Raw genomic sequence first — 22,902 nt, forward strand, 5'->3', positions numbered from 1 at the left:
GCTTTAAAGTGAGCATGAAATATTGAAACATAGCCACTGTGTGTAGAGTACAGGTTTGCTTTTTTAGCCTAAATTGTGGTTACTTTGACATGATCTGGTAACGTGGGCTGCTGTATTCGATATGATTAAGATACGAATAAGTGTATAAACACGTGCAGTAAAAGTAGAGAGTTTTAAGGCACATGTCTGAATAAAACACGTCAATAGGTGTGTGCAACAAGGGATGATTTATCAATATTAAAATAGAGCTGCACTTAACAGTAGAGACAAATATTTCTCTCATACCGTGTGTCAGCCCTGGTTTTGACCTATAAGAGATGTGAATGTACAAAACACTCCTAGTTTTCCCTCTTTCAGTTTTTGTGGCGGTAAAACAATACAGCAGCACTTGCGTAGTATGTAGCATGTGCGCACAAGTGTCCGGTAGTGTTGTGTTTCCGTCTCTTTCCATGACTTCATTCATTTATACATGAGACAACTAGAGGCTTAATCACGCTAAGAGATTCTAGCTCATTCGCAACAGTTCGTGAGAGTGAAAGAGAGAGGCCCCATTGGGATCCATTTATATGATGTGGATGTCAAACTATGGCTAATTTTTGTGCTGTGGTTTTAACACTGTTTTATCACAAATGGGGGGTATTAAGACACACTTAGACAGATATGCGCGTGTGAGCGATAGCTCTCAGCTCTCGACTGGAGGCTACATCACACCTCAGGCATGACAGCTGGGGCCTCGTAGGCATTACATCATTGACTGATGTATGCGCGGATCGCATGTCACGGGTGCTCGGACAACAAGAGCTATCAGCGCTGACCACCTCCTACTCGCCACACACGCATACACCCAAATTCTTCACGGACAATCTAAGGACTCAGAATAGACAGAAAACAGTAGTTTGTAGAAAGTGGATTGAATATAATATAGTTCAAATATTAGCGAGGAGCGCAAGCAACAGTAACTGTAAGTACACTTATTACTTGGTCACACGCTGCTTAGCGATGAAGAATGTCCCTGTTTTATTGATTATAACAAATAAGATTTCAATGATATTTTGATCATGTAACAAGGAAGCATCCCCAGTTTTCATTAAAAGAATTTGGTCACCTTACTATACGCTGTTATCATGATCAAATGATTTGCGGTGAGGATATTACCAAAATGTTTATTTGCATGTTTTTAAAAAGAAATAAATGATGCCATCAATAAAATTAAATTTTTATATTGTTTTTTTTTCTCTTATTTGGTCTAAAAGGTGTATGGAGGCAGATAGAGTTTGCCACCATTGTGATTCTTAAGGCGAAATTTTGAATGGGCTAATGATATGTAAAAAGAATAACATTCTTAGATAAACTTAACTTGGCTCTGCATACTGTAGTAGGCTTTGTGAGAGATGTTTTTATGGCTCTTGCTTATTGTTGTCCTAATGTTTGACCCAATGCTTCCATTGTGTACCCAACTTGTAAGTCGCTTTGAATAAAAGCGTCTGCTAAATGACTAAATGTAAATGTTAATAATATAATGATATGTGTAGAATTAACACAATATCAATAATCATGTTTTTTTATATTATTTATTGACAAAATCTGTATATTGTTTCACGCTACCAAGTTTTGCATCTGTCAAATGTCAATGAATATATTTGCGCGCTAGAACAATATTCTATTTAAAAAAAAATAACACACCGTATGTCGCACACACATGTTGGAGTCACAGCCAAATTGCATGAATGACGTGGTACCTCTCTTCACCTGTCAGACGATCCTGTGGTGTAGTGTGTCATAGTCTGAAAAAGCTTCCTACTGCTTTTATAAGCACCAGCCAACCTACTTAAAGACTATAAAGATGTTTACTGCTAACAAACACTTGCAGGGAATTGCACACTTAAAGGGCTCAATCTTAATTGATTGTTTCTATTGTTAGTTCTACTTGCTGAGATTTGTACTTGGATTTTCACTGGTCCTGCTACAAAAATGATTTTTTTGAAAGTTTTCTATATAAAAGCTACAGTGTAACTCAATGACATACTTTCACACTCTTGAAAACAAACAATAGTAAAATAGACACATTGTAACTTAAGATGTTGTGGCGGTACATCTGGCACACGTTTCTACTACAACTCTCATGCATGTTTGCTAAGAAATATTCAAACGCACACAGACACATGTTAAAAAACACAATTTTTATTAATAAACATACACAATAAAAAACGTAACATACTGCATAAACATAATAAAAAAACATACATGTTCCCTACATTCATGTACTTAAACCTCTTCTGCAAAAATACTGTATCAGAAAAGCATCAACTGTATCAAGTAACACTTGGACCTTAGTCAACCATATTAGTTAATATAACAATGAATGACACTTCCGCAGTTATTACTGGATGCTTAGAAATGTATATACTGTATGTCTACGCTGGTGTTTTCAATGAGGATGTTTGCACCCTTGCTTGTGTCTAACTAACCATGCAAACAAACGTATTGCATTGCAACATAGAGCAGGTCACACACTTCCTTAAAAAATTGTGCCATATAGCCCTAAAAAGTGCTACATAGAACCATAACTTGGTGCTTCAGTGGTTCTTCTGAGATCTTTGGGATTACTGAGGTGGTATATAGAACCGCTGAAGAAACAAACAGCACCGCTTCCATATAAAGAACCTGTTTAGCCCCTGTATGGTTCTTCAGCGGTTCTATATAGCACCTCAGTAAGAACCAAGATATGATTAGGAGCCAAGAACCATTATTAGTGCTATATAGCACCATTTTTTTTTGAGTGCATAGCATTTGATTCTTGCAGTGTGTAACTAATAGCAAAATGAGAGACTTATTTATGATGTGATTTAGTCAAAATAGTTTTTCAAGTTTTAAATAAATGTGGTTTATATATAACGTTAAATGACAATTCGTGCATTTGTAGAATACACAACATTATAAATCTTCATAGTAACCATATGTCAAAGAGAAAAGAACAAATTGCTTTGTATAAATTGTCGCCACATACATAACGTTTGTATTTGCAGTCTGGTTACTGCCTAAAAAATATCGGATTTTTTCATTTTTAGAAAAACATCAAGTGGGCCCCTAAGGTGGTTGCATATTTGCTCGGTGAGTAAGGAATGTGGTTGCATGCCTTACTCATGAGCCAGAATTTAGCTCAGACACAGAAAGAGAGAGAAAAAGAGAGAGAGACAGAGAGAAAGTAAGGCAGAGGAGAGAGACATGGAAGTCTGTGCTAACGGCAAATGAGCTCATTTAATCTAAGGTCACAGCGAGAGAGTGAGTGAGTGAGAGAGAGAGAGAGAGAGAGAAAGAGAGAGTGAGAAGGCGGGGGAAGACTTGAACGGAGGCTGTACAACAATAGCGATCTCCACTTTCAGTTGTTGCCACACAGAATGAGATTGCGAACGGATCCGTGGTGCTCCTGAGGAAAGACCACACACTTCTTTCTCCTTTGCGTCTTTTTCAGTTTGGAGACGCAAAGTCTGAGCTTTTTTAGGATCTTACCTTTTTTTGTAACCAGTGTTTTACGGACATATAGTTTTGGTATTGCTATTTGGAGTGCAATCTAGTGCGGATGCCCCTAGACGTGGTCATAACCCCTCTGGAGAACTGCTTCTGGCCGGGGATCCAGCAAACAGACATGAGGCTCAAAATCAGAGTTCGCAAGATGAGGAAAGAACGCAAGCTCAGAGGTGTGTAGCATTTGTTGTCACCTGGACCGATAGGTGCTTTCCCAACTGTACCTGTCAAACACGTGGCGGTCCAAGAGCCTTTGTTATCTATAATTATTTTTCATTCCTCAAGAAACTTGGCATATTAAATGTTAATCAAGCGTTGAAGTAATGTTATTGTAACTTAGTAGGATGTAAATTCCTAGGAGGTGCACGCTGCAGACACAAAATTTATTTGACGTAAATCACACATTGCACGTTAAGTAATAAAACAGCTTTGTGCGTTTTCACAGTTCCATGGTTCACAGCCTGTGCAATTTAGTGCACATACCTTCATGCATATATAAGTCATAGCAATTACGTTATACTGATGTCACCAAGTAGAAGTTAAACAGTTGGACTTTGTCAAGCCATTTACATTTACTGTCCTTGCATTTGCAATTGCTTTGAGGCGTAAATGCAATAATTGTAACAGCGCCAACAGTTAATGATTCAGTGATACGGGGTCCTGGGGTTTAACACTTCTAATCTGTCAAGCATGACACAAAGCGCCCGGAGTGATGAGGTAGCCACCAACCCCCTGGTGTTTTTTGTGTTCCTCATTGTGCGGCGTGCATGTGTGCAATGATGTCATCGGGCCCTTATTGAGATGCTAATAAGTATGTGTGTGTGTGTGTGGGACAGATGGGGGCTGTTCCTCAATGCCGTCATGTCTTCTGCATCTGGAGACTGAACGCTTGTGTGTGCGTGCGTTAATGTGCATTGGTTTCATTCAGAGGCCCATCAATGCTGCTGGATGTAGAGCTGTGAATGGAGGCCTGTGTGAGGGGCTATAGAGCTCAGCTGAAAGGGTGCAAAACTTGAGGGGCTCCAAAAGATGGAGGTCAGGTGCCGAAGAACAATGAACTGATATCAAAGGCTGGAGTTAATGAACTCTGTGCCCCTGCATTATAAATCACACGTTGGCGAACACGGTATCATAGCTGCTTTAGTATTTCGATAGCTATCGCGCAACTCAGACGTATGGTGAGGAGAAAATTTTACATCGTATGTTTTGGTTTCTTCATGAGGGAAAGTGTATTGTGCTCGTCTAAAGGACCGATGTCTGAAGCACATCGGAGAAAGAAGCTGGATGGCTAAACAAAGTTATGTAAGCTTCAGAGAAGGTGGAAGAGAGGAAACGTATGACACACTGCCTTCTGGTCCAGCGTGAGATTGACCCTGGCACTCTCTCTTGCTGAAAACATTTGTGCCCACTTGCATGCCCAGCGGTTTTGAGAAATGTCAGCATGCCCCGTTATGCAACTAGACAGTAAATAAAACCAATGTTTCCTAGGCCAAATGAATGTAAGTGTTAACATGTGTCTGTGCATTCATCAAATACACTGCAGACCAAAATCTTCCGTCTGTTTGAGGGGATTTAGGCTTTACGTTCTTTCCTTTTCTTGTAGGCGTCAGTTAATTTATCTCTAGCAAGATTAGTTAGACGGAAGCTAAAGGTTTCCTTGTAATCCTAACTGTCACCACCACTGCCCAGTTTGAAATGATAGCTGATGACCTCACTCAAGTATTTCCTCTCTTGGCTTTTCAACAGTGTTCCTGTGTTTACTTGTTCCTGTTTGTCTTCAGTGGTCCAGAAACACTTTTTTAGGAACCTATATAAAGCACCCCTATAGACCTTTGAAACAAAAGACCAGGGCAGTGTTTCCTAAAAGTATCGTAAGCCTACGTTGATCATAGCTCCATTGGTGCCATTAGTTCTAAGATCAATTTAAGGGTGCAATGCTTTTGGAAAATGCAGCCCAGGACAATATCACAGAACCTTGGAGACATGAAAATAGTCATCAAAGATGACATTGAGTTATTTTCTACTCGTCTTTCGGGTTGTGGTCTCGGTTTTAAAGACCTTTCCCTTGAGATTCTTGACCTGTGAGTTCATGGAATGGTTAGCTCATGGTTGTTTCCATATTTTGGCAAAATATGGGATGGGTGACTGGTTTTAACAGGCCTCAACCAACCAGTTACCAAGTGACGGTCTTAGCTGTTGCTGACAAATGCTGCCACACCAACCCTCCATGCAGTTACATCACTGTGTCAGTTAGCGTGGTTGGGGGAGGGTAACAGACATCCAGGACTTGATGTTTGTAATGTGTTTGAATATATTGGTGTGTGTGTGTGTGTGTGTTAAGGTGGGGGGGGAAGGTGCATATGAATCAATATGGGGGTTGTGCCAAATTTGGTAGGCAGTCATTCATCTAATGCTAGTTTCGATAGCGAATGGAGGAGGCACCAGGGGATCGTTGGTTCTGCTTGATTGACATGCAAATCCCCCCTTCTTCTGTGCTGAGAGATGATGTCATTGCACCAGCCGTTGTCATTATTAGCAGGAAACAGACAGGTTGTCGCTCAAGCTATTAAAGGGCCAGGCTCCCCAATAAAACAATAGTGGGTTAGATAGTGAATCATGCGTTGATAAGAGGGACAGGTGTTCTTCTGTGTCTGTTAGTGCTAGGCAGGTGGCCTTACTGTTCACACTCAATTGAAGTATTTGTCACCCTTGTATTGACTCTGGATGATGTCATGCACCAACGCTCAATGTGTCTTTTGCTTCTCTTTGTTATAAACTTTCTTATCATCTCATTCTTTATTTGCCATGACTCATTTTATTGACTTGTTTGGTTTAACACCCAGATCTGATTAACAAAGTCTCTGTTGGACTATTGCACTTTTCCTGGCTCGGACAAAATGATGTCATGGGTCCATGGTTGACTGCTATGTGTGCACAATACCAGGTTTACAATGTCCTAGATTCCCATAGACCTCATCTGAGTTTAAATTCTAAACCTCACACTTTCCTTGTAGCATTGCACAGTTCAAGACTTTATTTTGTACAGCATTGCTGCTTATAGACATACTTTTGTGCATGTTTGCACATCTATGAATGCATTTATACCTTGTATTTGAGTCTTTGCATGTTGTTGTCTAGACACCCAACACCCTCATGCTATGAATCAGGGGCTTGGTCGGCACCTGTGACCACCCTCATTCTTTAAGCCTGACGCAACTGTTCAGTTGAGGATATTAGGTCATTCAGGAAAAGGAGATCCAGCACACAAATGCCAAAACTGGAGCCACCCCCCTCTTAAAGAGACAGGATTCTCTTTAAGGCTGGCTGGCCATTGCTTACCGTCCGCTCTGTTTGTACATGCTCTGACCTAGATTGTCACGTCTCATTCATCATCTCATTTGTGGTTTGGTTAGTTATTGACAAATGATGTGTGACATGGCAATGTCCTTTGTTAATACAAATACTGTATACATTAGTTTTTTGACTAGATATATCCCTTTTGTAATTGATAGATTATAGGACCCAAACGTTTCTAAGGTGTTCTGTATTTCTTTGTGTCTTTGTTCAGGTGGTTTTGCGGCATTCTCATCCTGTTTCCCGGGCCTGTGTGAAGGAAAGCCAGTGGCTACTCTACCCATGAGCTTGTCTCAGCCGTGTCTACCCGTGGCAAATGTGGGTCCCACACAAATTTTGCCCCATCTCTACCTGGGCTCACAAAAAGATGTGCTCAACAAGGTGAGACTGGCTGTGGTCCGACCTTGAGATGATTTTAAAGACCATCCAGAACAGGAGCACTTTATTCTATTTTGACAAGTATTCCTTATCATTCATACATTGGTTCTTTGCATTCATAGGATCTTATGGCTCAGAATGGCATCACGTATGTGTTGAATGCAAGTAACACCTGCCCGAAGCCTGAGTTTATCTCTGAGAGCCATTTCATGCGCATTCCCGTCAATGACAACTACTGTGAAAAACTCCTGCCGTGGTTAGACAAAACCAACGAATTTATTGGTAAGAACCTTTTTCTCAATGCATTAGTATTCATGTCTGGAAATCCTGATAAAACATGACTAAAAAATAAGAATCACCCTGTGATAATATCAGAAGAACAAATTTGATCCTCAAAGTATATTTGCAGAAATTGTTTGTTTTTTTGGCTTGTGACTGAGGAAGTATATGATTGTCTTGCTCACTTTGTATTCGCTCACACATTTCCGATCTCGCTTTCAGACAAAGCCAAGGTTTCCAACTGCCGAGTCATTGTCCATTGTTTAGCTGGCATCTCTAGGTCCGCAACCATCGCCATTGCTTATATCATGAAGACAATGGGCTTGTCATCAGATGACGCGTACAGGTAAACTCACTCAGACACCCTTCAGCTTAAATTGCACACTTTCAAAAGCCATTTTTGCTAGCTGTAATGTTATATCTGTTTCCTACAACATGTAAAACAGATCAGATAGAAACTTGTAAACAATACCGGCTGTGTTCTAAACAAAGTTTTTTCATGGTCTCCACAAGCTCACATGCTGCATCTTTTGTTAAAGACATCTTTCTTTCTATGTATGTCTATTTGTCCGTGGGCTAACCATTCTTACCGTTCTTGTATTTCTAGATTCGTGAAGGACCGCAGACCTTCAATATCACCCAACTTCAACTTCTTAGGACAGCTTCTGGAATTTGAGAAAGGCTTGAGGTTGCTAAAGGCTCTCTCCTCAGGTCAAGAGAAGTCGGATCAGTTGAAGGAACTATCGGAGCCTAGAGGGGAATCTTCCAGTAATCCTGAGAAGAGCCGCCTGGAGGCTGAGAAAGACAGTAAGGAATTGGATGGCAAGATCCCCTTTCCGACGTCCCTCCAGCAGGGTTTTAATGGCTTAAACTTGTCGGCAGAGCGTATCCTGGACACCAACCGCCTAAAGCGCTCTTTCTCGCTAGATATCAAATCCGTCTATGAGCCCAACCACTGTCCTCGCCTTGCACCTGCACATACCGAGGATGTACCCAAACTCTGCAAGCTGGATAGCCCAGAGGCTGGAGAAGCCAATGGTGTCTACCAGTACTCACCTGTTTCTATCAGTCCTGGTTTAGCTGAATCTCCAGGACACTTTCCTGAGAGCAGCTCCCGACCACGTTCGCGGAGAAAAAGCAAGCACAATGGTAGCGCCGGAAGTTCACCCGTGCACATGCAAGGCCTAAATTTTGGACATTCACTCCCTGCACACAAGAGTCTTGATGACAATCTGAAGCCCTCCCTGCTGCTCAGCCTTCCCACCGTGGGCACCGGACCCATGTGGACCAAGCATAGAGACACCGTACAGGCCACCACTCCTGTTACGCCAACAGGCGAAGCCCCTTGGTTCTACAGCTCAGAGTCGATGAACAGCACTGGAGGAGGGGCAGTACACTTTCCGGCACTTGGGTGTAGCTGTCTCCCAGGACCGCGTGAGGCTGTGCGTCTGCGGGAGAAGGCAGGGGACCCACGGGACACCAGGAGCAGTTGGCATGAGGAGGCTCCCACTTCCATTGCTGCTGACAAACAGTTCAAACGCCGCAGCTGTCAGATGGAGTTCGAAGAGGTGATATCGGAGACACGTTCAAGGGAGGAGCTGGGTAAGATTAGCAAGCAGTCCAGCTTTTCAGGAAGCATGGAGATCATCGAAGTATCCTGACATCACCTACACAGCCAATGGGGACTTTCACACACAGGCAGACAGGCAACATAAGCAAGGATGATTGAGAGTGGAACAGTGGAATGAGCATCGACAGGCTGTTGTTTAACACATTCAGAATAGATCATTGGCTTATAGTTAATGACTGGATCTCAGAAATTTTCAACACACTTTTTTGGTCTTTTCAAGCCGGTGGAACCGGATGACTCTGCTTTTTACTTTATACTGTTTTTAAGCCATAGCCATCCCCAGATGACAAAGAGATGAGACTCGAGTTGTCGAATTCAACTCCTTGCTCTATTAACACCCCCCAAAAAATAAAAAAGCTTTATCCGCCTTATGGTGTATTGAGAATCAAGTATGGCTGTTATGGTCACACTTGTTTCTTTTATTATGCTGCCCTGGACTCAGTGAAGTTACACCACCACAGCACAAGGAGTCAGCACAGACTAAGCCGTAGTGGTACATGCTTTAACTGGCTGAATGAAGGCCTCTTTGTGCAGTGCTTTTGTCCACCCTGCTCCTGTATCCCAGCATTCATGGAATTCTGGAGGAGGAACCAGGCATGTCATGAAGGAAAAGCATTGTGGGTGTTTTCCCATCATGCTCTCTGTCCCTCTTTTGTTATCCAGATTTCAAGGTCTTGTCCTACCCCTCCTGTGCCCAAGTGGTGATGCTCGAACTGTTGTGCAGCCCACGTTCCTCTCACTGAGCATGCTTTGAGGCTGCTGTTTTCCTTACAAATAGTATATAATCTATACACAGTGATTTCAATGGACCTGTTTTTGTCATTTTCTTAGTTACAGTTTTAATTTATTCTACTGGTTCATTCTGGTAATGAGAAATAATATAAAGATTGTGGAATTTTTATTTTTCCTCTTCTGTTTCAGTGTTGATCTTTCATTTACGAAAACACTCACCAGACCGATACGCAATTACAAGCAATATGTGTATTTACTTCTTTTGTTTTCGTTTTTGTTCTTAAGGGTGTGTAGTTAATACCAGAAATGATCTGATGTTTAAATGCACTTCTGTTGCTTTAAGAAGGATATTTTCAACGTTTTCATTAAAAGGGTACCACAATGCTTTACAAAAAAAATGTGTGTAGCCATTGTCCCCCAGTGTGTGTCACAAACTAAAGCATTTGGTATGGCTTTCGTTTGTCTGCTGGCTTGAATTATTAAAATACTTTAATCCAGCATGACTAATCTAAAAAAATAAATGTATGATACCCCAGGATTGTAAATTGAGCAGCCACTTGACTCATTTTGAAATTCAAGAATACGAATTTTGTATTAACAAGCACAGAAGACAAAATGAAGGGAAGAAATGACAGGGACTCTAAGGGGTTTGTCTGTGTCCCCCTTGTTTGTTCTGCATATTTATATGACTTTATTTATTGTTTGTTTGGGTCTGAATGTGGGAGGATGTGTGGATGGATGATGTGAATGATTGACCCTTGCAGATGCTCATGTAGACCGGCATCATGGAGAGGAGAAATGCCCCTAAACTTTTCATCCGCAACTCTTTAGACACGTGAAAAAGTACACATAGATGCATTTAAAACTCGGCCAGGCAGAATAGTGTCTGTTCTTAAACTAGTCTGTTCATAAATTTATATATAAGGTCAGTAACTGATGACAACAGAATCTGCACTATGGTGACAATACATACTGCTTGCTATTATATTCTGTCTAAGCTTTGAGGTTCCTCCTCATTTTCTCCTTTTTCTACATTCTCCCTCTTTAGCGGTCTTGTCTCTTTCTGTCCTTCACTCCATTTTCCCATAATCCTCTTTGTTTCTCTGGCGTGCTCCAAAGTTTAAATGTAACACAGAAAGGGTATGCGTGTGTGTGAACGGGATTGCCCTCTCGCTGGGAGAAAGTTCAGCAATTTATTTATGTCTATATGTTTCAGTTATAGCTTTTCTGTATGGCAAACCTTTGATCTTGTATTTGTGCTGCTGTAAGTTCCCTTTTTTCCCTGTGTGAGACATTGTCTTTCCTTTTCCTTTCCTGTACTATATTTTTAAAGTCATTGTTATCATTATTTAAAACATGTAATAAAAACATGCAGGCTGTCCTTTTTTGCTGAAATTGTTAAATAGTTGGCAACTTTATTATTATTATGTTGTGTGAATAGCAACGTATCAACAACAGTAATTGATATAGGGATTTTTTTAAAAGAGAAAATCTTGATACCTAAGGCTGCTTGACGCAAAATACCTCAGGTTCTTTTGAAAGGCTTGTTCCTCCCCATGTACCCATTCTGTGATGATGAAACAAAATACAGACATTACAAAATATGAAAAAGCTTCCAGCGATTTATTTTCGTTTGATTTGTGTCCTACTTGGCCCAATTGTGCAAGATCATACACTCAAAACTGCTTTTGTGGATTAACATAACATTATAATTGTTTATTATATTATATATTTATTTAACGCCAGGTTAGAGGAGATTTGTCCATTTTAAGAAAAGGTAAAACAAATATTAAAGCTTATTTTGTATAAGGGCTTACACTAATGAGGGAACAGCTTCAATTTAAGCTCAAAAAGAGCCTTTTTACCAACATGATCATTTTTCTAAGGTTAAAAAATGCTGAGTGCATTAGATAAAAGCACCTCCTTTCTACTGGGATCAAAGATAGTATGGCAAAACAATGCTAAATGCAAATGTAAAAAACTCAACCGACTATATAATCATCCCAATTTATAGCAACAATGGACTTATTGACAAGGGCAACATAAAATGCTGTTGGAGTTTTATAGTATTTCAGCACCATAGATCTGGCACTAAGTAGAAGCTACTGAAGAATTTATACCGATCTTTCTTGTTATGCCTATCCAACAAAGTTATTCAATGTAAAAAAGTCACAGACTACATTAAAAACAGGATAAACATGGTTTGTTTAGTGCAGTGCATTCTTGGTATCAAGACTACCAAAACCATCAGAAATTCACAAGATAATCAGAAACCCAAATAATCAGGTTACCTGGCCCAAATCGATATACAGTATATTTACAAGAAAACCTGGGAAACTGGTTTTTAACAGTTTATTTCCGGCATCCCAGCTGTCAAAAAACTTTTATCAGATTTTCAGATGCAGTATATTTTTGAAAAACGGTCAAAGATTGTATAATTACAGAAAAAGACTGCAAATTTACAAAAACAGGGAAAATAATGTATTATATTTATATATATATATATATATATATCCTTACATTCTGTTATTTTACAGGGAACATTTTTTTTACAATATATTTATGTCGCTCCAGCTGACAGAAATCTTTTTACAGTGAGTTAACTGTTAAAATTATTAAAGCTGAAATATTTTTTGCCTTTTTATCATCATCTGTGTTTGAAACAGAACTGTAGGTTACTTTTTTTGTAAAGTAAAGTAACGTCAAATTGAAGTACAACGACATCATACAGACATTTCGTGTAAACTTGTATCTGACAGTGCAACTTATAAATCATTTTTTATAAGCTTAAGGTTGCCAATCGGGGTTTACAAATCGGGGTTTAGATTGCTTTTACCAAAGCGTTTGCTCAAAAATGGACAAACCCAACCGCAGGGTTAAACGCTTACATTGTATATGACCCAACAATGGGTTTGAACAACCCAGCATATGTAATTTCACAACCCAAGTGTTGGGTTTGTCACTTTCTGTAGAGTTTACTTTTTATAGTGTTTTTAAATTTTTATTTAGGTCTCCCATTTGTCTAATGTAAAATCTGTATCTTAAAGCAATTCGAATGATAACTACTAAGTCGTGTTTTGTTGGTAAGACCAGCACACCTGACCTCTGTTGAAATTTTGCATGTAGCACACATTTTCTGGAAGTCTCTTTTGAAACTCCCCCCATTGTTCTCCATAACAAACTTGTCTTTATGTAGTTTGTCCCCTTTGAAAGGTGACATGGAGAATGGTGGAAGTACAGACATTTCCATCACATGAGTGAACACCCAGCGGCCCAACACACAGACGCACACAACCAGACAGAGCTGATGGGTCAAAGGTAAGAGTGCTAAGAAGAAAGACCTTCGATATGGCCAGAAACACAAGTTCCTGTGGGAAAGGCATGACAAATTCCCCTCTTCCCACTCGAGAATACCATTCTGTTCCTGCTCGGCTTAGCAATTTTTCATTTACTTTTCGTGTCATTCAATGTCAATTGCATGGATGAATGAAGGTTTGACTAACTCCAGGACCCTCACATATGATGTAGAATGCGGGTGACGTATATACACACCCTGTGTAACGTGTTGAGTGAGTCTAGTGAGGCAGTATTTAGACTGCGTGTTGTTAAGAGATAATGACTACGGAAGGCCAGCTGACGATGACCACATGATGACATGCACTCGACACAAAAGAGCCTCCTGTGTTCTTCCCTCACATCACCATCAAAAACCAACTACCCACCTTTCACATTGCTGCTGAGACTAGCAGTCTACATCTATTCTGTTTTGAAAGAAAATGCATATTTAAACAGGGATGGGAGTGATTTAAACTAAAATTTTGTTTTCAGCAAACATCAGTATTAAATCAGAGTTAAAGTAAATAACAAGCATATATTGCTTCATACATAAATAATGTAGTTTCCATAATATGGATGTGTGAACGTGTTAATGTTTGATGAGATTTCTAATTATGTTAATACATTAATGCTTATCATACTGACATAATTGTACTGGACAAAATATTTTATTTATTCGTTTTTGTGTTTTTGTTAGTACAATTGTTAATTTGCTCTCATCTTATAAAGACTGCCTTCCAGAATCCACACTACCAGGAATGTAAATGTTTAGTTTCCTGGGTTTGTTTTTGTAAGTGTTACATGCAGAATAATATCGTGTGGTTATAAAATGGAGCCATGGCCATTTTTAACGTGCCCTTCAAAAACACAATGATAAAAAACATGGCTCAGATAAAAAATATGTTTTAAGTTTTTAAAATTTATTTAATAAATAATATCAATTTCAAATGTTTCTAAGAAAATGTTTGTGAATCTGAAAAAAATGTGTGTGCTATGTAAGCAACCGAATACAAGAGTAAAAGGACGAGTGGAGACGATGGTTTCCAGATGTAGTCATGCCGTGTGCCAGGGCTCTCTCGGATCCCAGAGTTTATATATGGCAACTTATAAAACTGTTACATCATAACTGCAGTCCTCCTCAACTCTGTTTGCAGGAGTTGGTAGGTAACTTTCCGTGGGATTTTGTGCCGTTGCCTGTGTCCTCGGATGACCGTAAATTGAAAGCATCTGAAAATGTTTATTCCCTAACAGAAAAACCTCAAAGATTCACCGTAACAAATTTATAGACCTCTGGTACCAGGAAATTATTTTGTGCCTGTATTTAGACACTTGTGATGTTGGTGGATTACGCCATTGGTTAATCTTTCTCCAATTATAGTGCTTATAAAAAATGTTTTGGCCTAATATATTTTCATTGCCAAAATTACCACTACAACTGATAATATAACAAACCCACATAGAGAGCCAACTGACATGAAATGTTATATTATTATATCTCCAAGTAACACAGCATTCTGAGACTAACTGTTGATTTAAAAGTCACCAAATTCACATCTTAGAAACACATAGTTCCGCCTTAAACTCATGCTTTTGTTCGAGCCAATATGGCTTTGTTGTGTTGTCCTTGAGATGCCCGAAACAGAGCAGTGATTGTGTTTACAAAACCTACAATTATTGTTTTCACAGTAAGGTTTATGAGAAAAATATTTTAAACGTTTGGATCACCAAAAATGCAGTTTGCAATTTACTCACCCTCAGGCCATCCAAGCTATGATGGTGACTTTTCTTCAGTAGAACTGTAAAAGAGATTTTTAGCTGAGGTAGTGGTCCGTGGTAATTCATAAAATCATTTTACATTAAGACCTAAATTAAATCAACAGCAAATATTTACCGTTTTGGTTGAACCAAAAAAGGTATTCATCAAATGACTCAAGATTACATTTCATACACACCTGCATGGTGCTGCCATCTATTGGTGCACAGTGACATTGTCTTTAGGTGAATCCTAATTCATTTGTCATTAAGAAGGCCAAATTGAGGTCATGTATTATATAACATGCCCTTCTCCATGCATCATCTCTGGTCTTCTGGGATTTCATTAATGTGGATGTAAGGAGACACCATTTGTACTTGTCAGGTGGGCCAGCTGTGCATGAATCACAGGTAGGGATGACTCCTCAGGCAGGCGCCGGCCTCGTAGATCATAGAAAGACGGCGTGTCTGGAATCAGAGAAATGGGTATTGATTTGTACAATGGTTGCAGAGGCTAAAGGGAATCAACCTTGTCTGCTGACCAATGTGCACCCACGTAATGTAAAGCAAAGTCAGCAATTATACCAGATACCGTCACTCAAAGGAAAGAACCGTGGCTTTACCACAGCAACAATGTTTAAAATACAGTACCATAAAAAATACAAATGGTTTAAAAATTACTACTAAACACACTTGTACTATAATGATCAAAGCATGTTTGGAAAAAAAGCATATGCTGGGTTAGGTATGTTTTGATAGAACATTTTTTTCAAAAGGGTTGTGGTTAACTTTAATGAGGGAAGGCCCAAATCTTTTATAATCCACATTCACCCCAAATGTCAATTTGGCTACTTGAGAATCATTTGCCTAGGTTTAAAAAGTATTATATTGCTGGTCGTATATTTTAATACGATGCTTTAAATTCATATTGTATGTACCTCGCGCCGTCTTTACCTTTTCCTGAGATCCGTTTCTTTCTCAAGAGCTGCAGCATCGCGTTCACTCGTAGCCTACTTCAATTTTCAGTTTATTCGTGTTTCCAGCTAACTCTTCTCTTGAGTCTCATAAAATTATTGGTCGAAGTGAAGCTTGTTCCAGTGTCCTTCCAATATCGTTGTGTCACAGCAATCTGTCTCACAAATCAAATATGTGACGATATATTACTCATACACATCTAAGGGAGAATGGCTAAATAGCCTCTTGTGGTCGGTGATGGATCTGGAGAGTGTGGTAGAAATGTCAATAATGTCAAATCAAATTAATTTAAGGTATAAAGTATGTATCAAAAATTAAATTCATAATAAACTTTAAAAGTTTAAATTGATTGAGAATTAAACAAAATAAAATGTTAGTGTTTTGAATGTTTTGCTAACGTAACACTAGAAGCATATCTACAGTGCCATCTGCTGGTTGCATGTAAGACTTTTCCCCCTACTTGACATGAACGTTGACAGCTTTAAAAAAATGCATTTGTAATTATGTAAATAGTTTTAATTGCGAGATTATTATTATAAATAATACAAATACTAAATAAGCAAGATTCTGAGAAAAGGAAATCAAAAGACACAACAATACTTAAAACGTGTCTATGTAAAAAGCAGCTGTTAAGCAGGATATGGTTTATTTTTGACTGCAGTTGAGGTGAACAATTGACAGGCACGGAAGCGCCGGTGGGGGTCTCGAGTCTGTTTCAAAACCAAGTGAGTTGTCTACCTAGACGGCATGCTCATCTTCTTTCAGCGCGTTCGGTGACAGCGTGTCTATTCTTGTTTAGGTCAGCTCACGAGGTTTTGAGACACCGCCCGCTTTGACTTCCGGTAATTCCTAAAATCAAGCAGTAGCGGGGCTGAATCATTACTGCGATAGGCACACATGTTCAACAACGGCTGCACAGTCTTGACAGTACTGAACTGATGTTGTCAGCTGTGTTTTTCCAGAACTATTTAAGAAACATAATTTATAGTCAAAGCTGTTTTAGAGGTCCTGTGCACATAAATGTTGCACATTGATATGTTGTAGCAACACTCAATAGAGAGCAAGTCTAACCCTGGATAACGTTTGAGACAGCCGGTGGAAGTCAAAGCAGAGCTGGCGTAGAGCAGCCCCTAACATCAGCATGGATTGGTTGATGGGGTGAGTTCAATTTTATGATTTTAGACACTTTCCATTCATTTGGATGCATGGTAATGAAAAGTTTGTATGTTTGTAAGTTTGTATGTAAAATAAACAGAACGTTAACCTGAGGAGCTTCGTGGAAAGTACACTGTTGTGAAAATGTTTTGACCCTGTCATCATACCTCCAAGTATGAGAAAACACTGACACTCATTTAAGCGTATGTTGCTATTAAAGGCAAGAGCATGACAAGAAGTTTGGATTTGGTTTGAAATCAAAAAAACCTAACACTGTCTATTTTCTGTTGAACTGTATTGACACAAATCAACCTGCATCATGATTCATGACTGATTCAAGACCCAGATTGGATCTTTCAGTTGTTTGTCCAGCTCAAAAGATTAGGATGTATAGGGTTCTGGTTACCGCTGGCGGAATGAGAAGGTTTATAAACTAGCTTCACCAGAAGGACCATGCAGGTCAACCAGTCCACCTGCTGGAGACAAATCGACACCTCAGTATTAACCCGTGTGAATCTTCATGATAATTTGTATTTATTTTAATAACACTGTCAAAACCATCCCATTGAACCACAGCGAAGATACCAAAGGAAGATATTCATTGAAATGTCTCTGTGGTTTGTGTTCACACAATGGAAGTTAGTGGGTTCCAGTGAAGTTTTGTTACCAACATTCTTCAAAATATCTAATATTCTTCAATAATGTTTTGCAGCAGAAAAATAGTCAGAATGATATGAGAGTGAATTATAAAATACTTTTTCTGTCAACTATTCTTTTAAAAAGTTAATATGAACGTCACGTGCTTTATGCATGTGTGCACTATGTTTGAACATTCTGAAGCTTCATGGTAAGGGTTTGGGAAGATGAATAAAAATGTTTATAATAAATAAGTATGAAATTGAAGTTTGTGATTCTGACTTCAAAGGTGACAACGATTTAAAAGAAGTTCCCCAAATTTCTGTTGTTTCTGTTGATTGTGTGTCTGCTTTAGTTTTAGACCTAGAAGCTATGAATAAGCACACGCAAGCCGAATCATTTGGTAGAAATGTTATTTTAAGAGAGTCTCTCTGGTGTCTGTCAGTGAGAGGTTACGTGTGGCTTCTGGTTACAGTGAGTCAGGCTTTGTCAGGCATTCTTATGGATTTATGCCATCATCCAGTTAGTTTAACTGCCCATACATTTACATTCTTGACCCACTACATATGGACTGCTCTTGCTTTGTTGGTCTATTTTGATTATATGATGCCTCATGTTAGTCATAATTGGATGGTAGGCCAAAGTATCTTTAAGTATTTGATATCTTGCATGAGTGTCCTTGTGGCAGTGTTTAAATTGAGTTTGTGATAAATGTCTGTAAACCAATGACATGGACGCCAAGCCTGGTGTAACAGGTCTTGTCTTGCTATTGAAATAACCATATGTGACAATCTTTTTGAGTATTCATACAGTATGTGGGGTCTGCTTTGAAAATGTCTGGGGCTTGATTGGGCTAAAACAATGTAAGGTTTTGATATTATTCGTTAATATGTTTCCCGCCAACCTGGCCATGATTGCGTCAGCAGAAAATAAAATTCATATCAGAAGAGACAAAAATATGTCATTTGTGAAAGAACAGTGGCATTTATTTACATAGTCTTGTCTTTTACCTGGCTTTTAAAGAGCAAGCCGGTTGTTAAAGATGGTTGGCGTCCCTAATGACGTGTTAGTTTAAGATGCTTTAAAGGCAACTGGCGTCACACAGGGCACTTGACACACATAGGATGGAATAAAGAAGTTTATTTGAGTGGAGATTTCCACTATGTATAAACAATACAGATTACAGAAAGGCCGGAGGGAAGGAAACAGTCTCCGCTGGGTGGAGGGAACCATTGTTTTTAGAGCAGTGCTTTATGGAAAGTGTATCACATCTTGGGGTAGCGATGACGCTTATGATGCCTGTTCAACTTTTATAACTTTAGTCTGATTTAACATCCGAGTATACAGTTCTTCACAATTTGTCTGCTGTAGATACAATTGTAGACAGATATTTGCTGTTAAAGTGTAACAGCTGGTATCAAATGTAAATGCTATGATTTGCCATTTAAAAAAAAATAGTTTTGATGTTTGTGAATTCCGGAAAGGTCTTGCTCTGTCCCTGAGCACAGAACATGTTGTGTTTGGCACAGTTGTGCTCTTGCATGTTTGCTTGCAAATTCTATAGTGCAGAACGAACTCTGCCAGTGGATTTAAAAATAAGCCCAAAATTGGGAAATATTAAAGAGACAGTTCACCCCAAAACCAAAAATTCTGTCATCATTTACTCATTCTCTTGTCATTTCAAACCAAATCTTTCTTCTGCAGAACACAAAAGGAGATATTTTAAAAGTAACTTTAAAAGTATTTTAAAGTTGGTAACCGAAAAGCACTGGCCCCCGTTCAGACACAAAGCCAATGTAAGTGAATGGGGGCCAGTTAAAAACATTTTTCAAAATATCTTCGTTTGTGTTCTGTGAAAGAAAGGTCATCAAGGTTTCAAATGACATTAGAGTGTGTAAATGATGACAGGATTTACATTTTTGGGCAAACTATCACAATGTTGCAAACGAACGACGTCTTGTGGTGCCATCCCATAAAGGTAAAAAATCTCTCTCGCGCACCTTCTCCGGATCTGTTCCACCTATGTGGAATGATCTGCCCACTGCTACAAGATCTGCAGATTCTGTAGCCATCTTTAAGAAACGCCTGAAAACACATCTCTTCCGCCAACATCTGACTGATCTGTTCTGACTCTTTTCTTCTCTACTCTTTTCTTCTCTACTCTAAAAAAAAAAAAAATGTATGAATGAATGGTTCCATATACTGTGTTAGGCTATATGACACTAGTCTTCTTTTTGATTGCACTTATGCTTTTGTTATACTTATACTTTGCTTCAGGGAATATTAATTTTAAAAAAGCTTCCCAATGGAAACATCGACAAGACTAAGGTTGTTTGCACCTTGTGCAATGCGGAATTGGTTTAAAAAAAACACTTTCTCTCAACAGGTAGTGGTCTAGCTTTAGTTAAAATCAGTAACTTTGTATTGAGATCTAATGTATTATGGCTCCTGTATGACATATCGCTTGTTGCTCCCTCACTCTTTGTAAGTCGCTTTGGATAAAAGCGTCTGCTAAATGACTAAATGTAAATGTAAATGTAAGGTCCTATATGACTATGTTTTTATGTATTTTTTGTTTGTAAGCATCTTTAGATTTTTATAGCTTTTAAATAATGAACTGCCAAAAGACTCCTGGGCAAGCAAATCTCTAATTTTGTTAGAACTTAAAATGTATTGTTTACTTTTTATGTTAGCAATAAAAATCCCTGCTTCCAGTTTAGGAAAAATACTCTGAGATTAAACGCTGTGACATCAATGAAATATACAGTTTTTAAAAAAAATATTTGCCAATATATTTGTAATATTAACAAAAAATATTAAGTGTAGGCTATATAAAAATATAGTAATTATACAATGTAAAACGTTATTCAATTTGAATTTGAAAATATGAAATACTTTTTCTCCATTAAATAAACTTAAATAATATATATACTTTTTGGAGAACTTAACAGTTGAATTATTTTTATCAATAAATCCCAATGAAAAATGTAGAGTACATTTAAGCTATTTTAAGGAAGGAACACTTTTTTCACTGGAAAAAAATTAAATATGCAATCATCAACAACAGGGGACACTTATTTTTTGTGATATTAAGACAGAATCATTTTTTTGAGTGAATATGATGTAATTATGTTTGACTGAATTAGATACGAATGGTAGCTACTAGCTTCTAAATTTTACTTCATAGAAACACCCGGTTTCGTTGTAATCTTGCGTCTCTTCTTGTGCTTTTAACTGATAACCTCTTTAACCTGAAGTGATTCATAAGCAGTAGTATAAAGGGTTTATAGAATCATTAGCCCTGTTAAGTAAACACCACCACACGAAGGGTCAATAGAACCTGCTTAAAGTGTCTTGAGATAGCTAAGATATAATGTTGGGTCAAAGAGGCTCTTTAAAGCCTGTTCGAGTCTATTAAAACCAAAAACGGTGTATGTCCCGATCACACTTTTTGTGCCCCCGATCCAAGTCATTTTATTTTCTAACAGTCCCGATCCGAGACTTGTATTTGATCGGGCAAAATATATCCGATCCCAATCAGGTAACGAAATGCCTTGATCGCCCCCTGATCCCTTTCTTTGCGATCGGCTTGAGACATCCCTACCAAAACAATTCACAAATATTCATTGTGATCGGCAGATGGAATGTCCAAAGCCTAAGCCAATGAACTTTGGAGGGGTCATGCGATCCTCCCTCTTTTAAGTTTGATTTAATTGGGCCCTAATGTACAAAATGTACATTTTAGTTGTCAAGGTGCCCCATGATGCCATTGTGAAAACATCATCCTGTCCTTCAGCTTGCATGTTATGACAGGCTCTCTATCAGTTTACATTCAGTAGCCTGAAACTATTTATGGGATTTAAAGGCTTTTGTAATGCAAAAATAACAAAAGTTATCTGTATTACATTTAAATTTAAAAATCTATGTAAAAGTGGAAAATATTATTGGTCATCTGCCTGGGTGTTGTGTGATTATTAATGGGAGGATTGCAACACATTCAGCCATTTCACAGAAGTCAAGGTCAAATCGGTTTACATTTCTGTCCCATTGGCACTAAGTCAAACCCTAACCCAATCCACAGATCTGCGGTCAGCGTGCTTGTTTAGGCTAGAAGTTGCTGCATAGGTGCTGATGTTGCAAATCTTTCTGCAAAATAATGTCAGCAAAATGGTCCAACATAAATGGTCTCAGAACAGCAACTTAAAAAAGTCTTTAAAAAAACGGTTTAATTAGACTGATTTTTTGTTAATTTCTCAGACTGTCTATATTGCTGTTCTAGAGAATTTCATGTGGTGTTTGCATGGTCACACATCCACATTTTACGGTTTCAATCTTAAGTGAGTCTTATAACCCATATCCGTCCCCACTTATTGTGAAAATGAAACGAGTAACTAACAGGTTTACCAAGGGTGATAAAAACGTTGAGAAGGAAACGTTTATCACGTCTCTCTGCGGTTATATGCTGTCACTGGTTTTTGAAAATAACATTTTCCTTTCAGATTAGAAAGGTGCATTTAGTTATTCAAAATGTAAACACCTTGTGTCTAGGATTAGGGTGCTTGCATGCTGTTTTTTTCGCATGTTAACTGTAAATTACAGTAAATGTGAAGACAAACTGTCAATATAATGCTGCTTTAAATATTTGTTGCTCTTATTTAGCCTATCAAGAATGTGTAAATCACTTCACTTCAAACATAAATAATGTATTTTGCACGACTTAAATGGGAAGATGCATTTTATTCAATAATTGATTTTATGATTATTAAAATTATCATTATAATTGATTATTACAATTGAGCACAATTGAGTATGAATTTGGTGCTCAACTGGCAACAAAATAATGTCATTATAATGACAAAAACATAATACGCATAAAAACTTAAAAACACAAACTGAACTGTGGGTTTTTGTAGGTCTAACCGTTTTTTGTCTTGAGTCAAGATACCCATCTTAAATGAAGTTTCAGTATCATTCATGCATGTGGTGGGAAAAGTACAGAATGTCACATTTTATGTTGGAGCTGTGGCCAAGTGGATAACAGTTTCCGGTCACCTCCCATCCTTTTGTCTTGGTCCTTTTTTCCTTTCTGTAGAAATATGGCAAGTTTAGTGCTAAGACAAGCATTTATTGCCATTGCTCAGGATTTAAGT

General features: G+C 38.4%; 1 protein-coding gene and 1 long non-coding RNA gene across 5 annotated transcripts in view; one reads left to right on the forward strand and one right to left on the reverse strand.

The window, feature by feature from the left end:
• The window catches only part of dusp8a (dual specificity phosphatase 8a), a 34,675-nt gene extending 23,396 nt beyond the window's left edge, over nucleotides 1-11,279 (forward strand). For 3 of the 4 annotated variants that reach the window (XM_056739614.1, XM_056739616.1, XM_056739615.1), the window contains exons 4-7: nucleotides 7,094-7,260; nucleotides 7,380-7,539; nucleotides 7,759-7,882; nucleotides 8,144-11,279. In XM_056739614.1, the coding sequence (XP_056595592.1) occupies nucleotides 7,094-7,260; nucleotides 7,380-7,539; nucleotides 7,759-7,882; nucleotides 8,144-9,197 (1,505 nt within the window). In that variant the 3' untranslated portion in view covers nucleotides 9,198-11,279. Of the gene's footprint in view, nucleotides 1-3,129; nucleotides 3,699-7,093; nucleotides 7,261-7,379; nucleotides 7,540-7,758; nucleotides 7,883-8,143 lie in introns of those variants that run through there. The other variant, XM_056739617.1, reaches the window with a different exon arrangement.
• A 3,068-nt stretch (nucleotides 11,280-14,347) lies between these two features.
• Nucleotides 14,348-16,159, reverse strand: LOC130414538 (uncharacterized). Its single transcript, XR_008905621.1, has 3 exons — nucleotides 15,941-16,159; nucleotides 15,187-15,454; nucleotides 14,348-15,030 (listed from the first exon to the last, which is right to left on the reverse strand). It is a non-coding gene; the product is annotated as an uncharacterized LOC130414538 (long non-coding RNA).
• Between the last annotated feature and the right edge of the window lie 6,743 nt (nucleotides 16,160-22,902).

The sequence above is a fragment of the Triplophysa dalaica genome, chromosome 24, assembly GCF_015846415.1.
Source record: "Triplophysa dalaica isolate WHDGS20190420 chromosome 24, ASM1584641v1, whole genome shotgun sequence".
Classification (NCBI taxonomy): Eukaryota; Metazoa; Chordata; class Actinopteri; order Cypriniformes; family Nemacheilidae; genus Triplophysa; species Triplophysa dalaica.